At 45.6% G+C, this 6,910-nt stretch overlaps 1 protein-coding gene across 5 annotated transcripts in view; it reads left to right on the forward strand.

Moving 5' to 3' along the window:
- The first annotated feature begins 906 nt into the window (after window positions 1-906).
- IRF3 (interferon regulatory factor 3) overlaps window positions 907-6,910 on the forward strand; it is a 10,794-nt gene continuing 4,790 nt past the window's right edge. For 2 of the 5 annotated variants that reach the window (XM_044444450.1, XM_044444451.1), the window contains exons 1-5: window positions 1,452-2,519; window positions 5,493-5,670; window positions 5,798-5,904; window positions 6,074-6,119; window positions 6,175-6,177. In XM_044444450.1, coding sequence (XP_044300385.1) covers window positions 2,355-2,519; window positions 5,493-5,670; window positions 5,798-5,904; window positions 6,074-6,119; window positions 6,175-6,177 — 499 coding nt within the window. In that variant the 5' untranslated portion in view covers window positions 1,452-2,354. Of the gene's footprint in view, window positions 976-1,451; window positions 2,520-5,492; window positions 5,671-5,797; window positions 5,905-6,073; window positions 6,120-6,174; window positions 6,178-6,910 lie in introns of those variants that run through there. The other 3 variants (XM_044444447.1, XM_044444448.1, XM_044444449.1) reach the window with 3 other exon arrangements.

Here is a 6,910-nt window from a genome sequence, read left to right on the forward strand (position 1 = left end):
CTCAAGGCAGCTTACATCATTCTCCTCCTCCATCTTATCCCCACAACAACAGCCCTGTGAGGTAGGTTGGGCTGAGAGTCTGTGACTGGCTCAAAGTCACCCAGTTGGCTCCATGGCTGAGTGGGGACTCGAACCCGGATCCTCCGAGTCCCAGTCCCATGCTCTGAACCACTACGCCACACTGGCTCTTAATTTTAACTTCATGAAAGCCTGATAGTTGGATGATCAAACGAGAGAGTAAGTAATGCGAGCATACATTCCATGCAGGACTGTGCTGCAAGGGGAAGGCCCTAGGGACTGGAGCCTGCAGGCTTTGCAGCAATGGAGCGTCGTCCAACCTGGTGCTGAACCTCAGCTCCCAGGATGGCCCATACTGGTTGATGAGTTGTAAGCTAACACGCCTGGTGGGGAAGACACTTGGGGAAGGCCGGAGCAACATTATCTCCACTCCGGAATGTGTGACCCTGCACTACAACCTTCCCCAACCACGTACCTTACAGATGTGTTGGAGCACCAGCCTCATCAACTGCAGCCAGTTGTGCCAGCTGGGGATAGTGGGACAGGTGGCCCAGCACATCTGAAAAGTCTGCTAGGTTTGGGGAAGGCAGTTGCACAGAAGGGGGCATTACTATTAATCCTTAGCTGGCAACCCGTTAATTCTCACTTTTTCAGAAATGCCTCTCCTTAAAATAAAACTCAAAATGCGGAGTCAAAGCCTCAAACTGTCCTCTTTCCACTGGGAAATGTTCCTCCCTCCATCTGTGTACATAGAGAGGAGGAAGACAAAGCTGGCGGCGGCTGCTGCTTTTGGTGATGATGATGATTTTCCAGGGAGAAGCCGACGAGCGTACTGCTATGCAGGATCGAAAACCGAAAGTAACTTCTGCAATCACATGACGCTGAGGAGGCGGCCGAGGCGCTTTCCCTGTGCATTTGGGTTAGTTTGATTGAGGCGGAGGCGGCGGAGAGGACGTGGTAGGTTCTCAGCGGCGTGTGGGGCGGCGGGAGTCGGATGGCCTAGGAGCGGAGCCTTGCTTCCGGTAACGCGAGAAGCGAATCGGCACAGTTCTTCCTAACTGAACCTCTTTGCCCACCGAAACCTCAGGCGAAGGAGTCTTTTAGGAAGGCCTAGGAAACAGCAATCTTTTCCGCACGAGTTCAGACAATTTGCGATGCGATCTCATGCCTGTTTTCCCGGAAGTCGGTGCATTGTATTTAGCTAAGAGCATGTTTAAACACAAAAAAGTCAGCTGACTGAGGATTGCTCAGAGTTTTAGAATGCTTTTGGCTAAACATGGATGGGATTGCATCCTTAGGGTGCAATATTGTACATCCTTAACCAGGAGTAAAAGCCCACTGAATTCAGTAGGATTTATTTCTAGGGAGACATGCATAGATTGTCAACCCTTTGTTTTCTCTCGCCCTCCCCCCCTCCCTTTTTTTGTTCCCAGCTCACTATAGACAGTCAACGAAAACTGATCCGCCTTGCTCATCTTGACACACAAGGCATATACCCAGCTTGCCCAAATGCAAGGCTGAACCTATAGCCTTGGGTTGCAGGCTTAGTTCTCCTGGTGGTACTACTTGGATTTAGGAAAACTGGACTTCAGATCTTGCCACAATGAGCTCTTGAAATTGAGGGAGGCCATCCAGGCCAAATTTCTGCTCTTCCGGGGCAAATTTCTGCCTCCCAGTTAGGTTTTGGTTAGCCCATCTGCAAAGCAGAGATAATCCAGCGCTGCTACAAGGAGAAATATAAAGATAGGGCTTAGAGCCAGGATGACTCTTGAATGTGGGTTGATGAGGGGGCAGGGGCAGTGGAGCTGGTGGTTGTCCTCAAGCTGTGGTTTGAGATTTCCCGAAGTCATCTGGTGATCACCACAGGAAAGAGGATGTTGGATTAGAAATGGAGAGGGCCTTTCAGAAGTGTTAGACTACAGTGCTCGTTGGTTGCCTGGGAACAATGACAATTGTAGTCTGTCAGTCTGGAAGACATCAAGTCAGATGATGTCTGACTTAACTGGAGGGATCCATTTCAGTTCCATTGGCTGAGGTGACCAGGATGATGGGAGATGTAGTCTGCAATCACAAGGCGCCGGATTGGGGAAGGCTGCACTAGGGAGGCTGTTGTTGGAATCTTCTTGGAGATGGCAGGACACTTCGTATACTTTAAAAGCCCTTTATCCGGATCAGAAATTTGGTGTGTGGCACCAGCCGTTGTGATCTTCCTAACCCCCAAGGGTACACACTCCGTGTGCTGCTGTCCCACCACGCTTTATGGTGATTCATAATTTTGCCACTCCCGTCGTGCTCCCTCACAGATAAAAGTGTGACATCCACACCCTCGATCTCCCATGAATGCTCAGAGGCCTCTCATTGTGCCCTGGCTAGTGGAACAGTTGAATGCCGAGCGATATCCAGGGGTATCATGGCTGAACCCAGAACACACCCAGTTTCGAGTGCCATGGAAGCATGGGTCCCGGCAGAACATTACCAATGAAGACTTCAGGCTCTTTGAGGTAAACATGTATAAAGTCTTTGGTGTGTGTGTCTCACATCCTATTCCCCTGTTGGTCATTGCATAACACGACACAGCTGGTCTTTGCTAATCCAGTGTCATCCTTTGCATTAGATGACTCATGTTCCCATCAGACCAAGTGGAACAGTGGTTAGAGTTGTAGTCCCAAAAATATTTGGGGAAGGCTGTAGGTAGACATTTTGTTTGCATCAGAATGGTAAAATTTTGGAACAGTTTCCCAGGAATAGCCTTAGGACCAGAGAACTTATTTATGTATAAAATAAAGCAAAACTTAATGCAAGAGAGAGTTAGGTAAATGAAAGAAGCTCTTTGAATCAGACAGAGGTTCTCCTCAGTGTACGGTTCTCTTTCTTGATACCATCAAGGATAGGTACAGCTAAAGGATTCTGCATGCACTAGTAAATGGTTATCTCTGAAAAGGTTGTTAGATTCAGATTGTGATTTGCTTTGATTATTGGTTCTTGGTGGAAAAAAGCAGGGTGAGAGATGGAGTGCCCGATTTGGGCTAGGCTGATTGGACAAGTTGGGAGTTGTTGTCGGGAAGGCTGATCTAATTATTCTCAGCCTTCACCCTGTATTGTGCTTGTACTCTAGGCACACATTTTGTACAGTAATTTACATAGGAATAGTCTGACGGACTAGTTCTTTTATGTCATTGTCAGAAAGAGCATGCTCTTAAAATGCTGCCAAATTTTGGCTTCCTACCTTTTCCAGATGCCTGGGGTGAGAACATCACCCCAGGAGCTCCAATAGGAACTGTTGGATGGCATGACTTCGTGACCCTAAAAGGCCCTGAACAAAAGGCACAGAGCAAGGTTCAATTTGTATCATCTGGGCCTCAGTTTGAAATTAAGATTTTAAGTTAAAATCTTCAGCAAACACAATGAAAATCCATTGAGAGAGAAAGCTAGTTTTTTTTTTTCAAATAAGTAGGCCAGAATCATTGATACAGAGAAAAGTCAATGGGCCTATTTTTGTATGCAGATTTTCTTGGTTTGCATATAAAACATAAATTAACTGTGCTTGCTGATAGCTGAAAGCCATTCTTACGCTGATTACACCACCCACCCCAGAGGGAAAATTCCAGCCAGAACAAAAGTGTTATAAAATCACCCAGAAGCAACACTTATTAGGAGGTTTTTTAATGCCAGATGTCAAAAGTATAGGACTTGGCACAGAAGTAGATGGCGAGACACAATTTGGTTGGACTTTTGTGGATGCACTTCGACATCAGCTGTGTCTGTTCCCTTGTATGGTAACTTTGGCACCCATATTTCTTTTTCCTTATCATCAGTAGGTGGTGATGTACTGATAAATCTAGGATTGATTCCCAGTACCTGCACAAAGGTTTCTGACTCAGTTTATAAATAATGGCAACAAAAAGGATCACTCCCTGTCTTCAAATGTAAATGGAGGACACACTCTTACACATGTTCTGGCAGAAAAAAATCCTTTCACTTGCAGTATTTTCTTGCCAGTTTCTTCAAATGGTACCTGGGAAGGAGTACACAACATGGTGCCTGTGGGTACCAACCGAAATGCCCCTCTCTTTTAAAAATATGCATATGTGGATTTGTATATATCCATAGCAACAAATACATATGAAATGTATACAATATTGTTGCATCATTCATAGGCTTCAATCGAAGTGGACCAAACATTCAACTAAGTATCCCTCTGAAAGTACTGTCTGTATGCCAAGTAATGGGAAGGTCCTCATTCCATAGCATTATAGGAAGAGAGTGTTTATCCTTCCAAAGCTGCCTTATAACTTTTTAGCCATCAAAAGGGCAAGGAGAATCCATTTATACTGACTATTCATTTATTTCCATGAAGTAGAGAAATCGTTTAAAAGAGCATGTGCATCAGGGAATATGAAAGACTCTTCTGGTACAAAATTTATCTGTGTATAGTCTCCTCCCCAAAAGAAGCAGCTACTGGGCATTGCCAAAAAATATGTTTAAACGGAGAATTAGCTTTATTGTGCTGTCAGCAATTAGCGGAATTACAAATTCCCTTCTTAAATAAACATTGCAGTGTCCAGTAGACACAAATTGTTTTTTTTTAAATGAATAAGATGCAGCCTAAGATCCATAGATGCAACAGGAATATGCAGTGATCTCTGATTAGGCATTCTGTGATAGCACCCACAGCAGTTTCTCCAATTCCCAAATGTGCCCACAGCTCCAAAAAGGCTGGGGACTCTGGGTTAGAGTGAGGGATGGAGGAGACCTGGGTTCTAGTCCCCTCTTGGCCTTGAAGCTCACTGGGTTGCTTTGGGCCAGTCACTGATGCTCAGCCTGACCTACCTCATAGGTTTGTTGTGAAGATAAGATGGAAAGGGGGATCATGTAAGCAACCCTGGGCTTCTTCAAGGGAAAAGAGCAGGATATAAATGTAACGAAGAGGCAGATAAGTAAACAAATATTGTGGGGCACAGAAAGACAACATCTCCTCCTGCCATAAACTATACTGTTGAAATGAGGAAATTTTAGAATAAAAAAAGACCGTTTTTGTTCTGTGTAGGGCTGGAAAGTTTGTTCAGTCCCGGTACTCAAGACTCATTCCTGGACCTCTTTAATTCTATATGCATGTCCTTTGTACCAGGCTCTGGTTGGTGGGTCCAGAGTGAGTTCCAGTAAAAAACAAAGTAAATCCCACAGCCTGGTTTATGCCTATACAAGGCCCGAGAGGCTTGCAAGACCCCCACTCTGTGACCCTAAAACGCATACCCATTTTGGGGGGATCAGGTATGCCCTTGGGCCATTGAGTGAGCCAAGATGACACAAACTGAGTCTGTTAAAGGGAATGGCTTTTTGGGGAGAATGAGGGGCAGGGAGAGGGAGCAACATGCTATAGCTGAGTTTAGGAATCTGTCATGACAAAAGAAGGGAGGAGAAAAGTCTGCTGTGCGGGAGTCGCCCTTCTGCTGACATAACCCTTCTCCTTCCAGGACTGGGCCATTGCCAGAGGCCGTTTCCGCCCTGGGAGGGACCAGCGGACCCCTTCAGAATGGAAAAGAAACTTCCGCTCCGCCCTGAACCGAAAAGATGGGATTCATGTGATACAGGATAACAGCACAGATTCAGAAGATCCCCACAAAGTGTTTGAAATCCGTCTGAACACTACATGTAAGACATATTTGATCATAAAGGCCAGAGGCCTGGTGTAGGGCTTAAGATGCAGGGTGGAGAAGGCACTGTGGGTCAAACTGCAAGCAGTATTCTGCCCCCCACCCCCAGTAATTTTCTTTTGAAGGTCAAAATGACTATGCACAGGAGGCAGCAAATGCAAGGGGCGGTGATGAGCCCCCTGTTCTGGTTACAAGCACGGGGGCCTATGGAGGCAGTTCATCTTCTAGCCAGGTCAGTGCTTCTCTTTCTTGCTTGCTCTGTTTCCACTTGCCATGGAATGGGGAAGTGGGAATGGAAAACAGAAGAGCCAAAGGGTTGGGGTGGAGAAAACCAGGAAGCGTGACCAGCCAGGATGGGGAAGGAAGAAAAGGTGTTCAGTCTTCTCTGTCCTGTTGTGCAGGATGAAAGTATGCTGAGTTCCCTGGATCTCTCCAGTACCACAGAAGGTGAGTGATGGAGATCAGAAAGCAATCAGGTAGGACGTTTAGATAGTTGCTGGAGAAATTATTGGTTCATTTATGTCTTTTTTAGATTTGTAGTCTGTCTTTTCCTCCAAGGAGACCAAGGTGGCACTTGTGAATCTCCTCTCATCTGTTTTATCCTCACAACAACCCTGTGAGGGATGTTGGAGTGAGAATCAAATGATTAGCCCAAAGATGCCCTGTGAACTTCATGGTGAAGTAAGGGCTAGAAGCTACATCTCTCCAGCCCTAATTGGCCCATTTTCCTTTCCATTTTGAAAAAAAACCTTTTCCAAAATCTGTGTGCATGGGTTGTTTTGGTCTTCCTTAATTTGCCATGGATATCCTATTGATAATGTGCAAAGGCCCTTTTTAGCAAATACATACTTTGTAGTATGTGCTCAGGTTTGTACATATATGAAGAAAGAGTACCTCTGGTAACAGCTTTCCAACATTTCAATTTTTTTCAAAAGAAGGAATGAGGTGTTGGATCCAGATTTAGACACATACAACTGTGATCATGGACATTGACTTCCCCTCCCCTCTCCACCACAGCCGTTCCTCCAGCTCCCTGAGTATGTTATACAGAGGGTGGGGAAATGGAGGGGAGAGGGGAACTCCTGAAATCTGGCAGGGGCATCTTCTGTGAGCAGAAGGCAGATCTTAGATCCAACTTAAGATTCCCCGCAAAACACATATGCCTTCCAAAATCAGTGTTTATTCTGCTCTCAGAATCAAGCTTGCACATTGACTTAAACTTTTGTTATTTTTAAGCT

This window comes from Varanus komodoensis, unplaced genomic scaffold (assembly GCF_004798865.1).
Source record: "Varanus komodoensis strain SLA01 unplaced genomic scaffold, ASM479886v1 scaffold45, whole genome shotgun sequence".
Classification (NCBI taxonomy): Eukaryota; Metazoa; Chordata; class Lepidosauria; order Squamata; family Varanidae; genus Varanus; species Varanus komodoensis.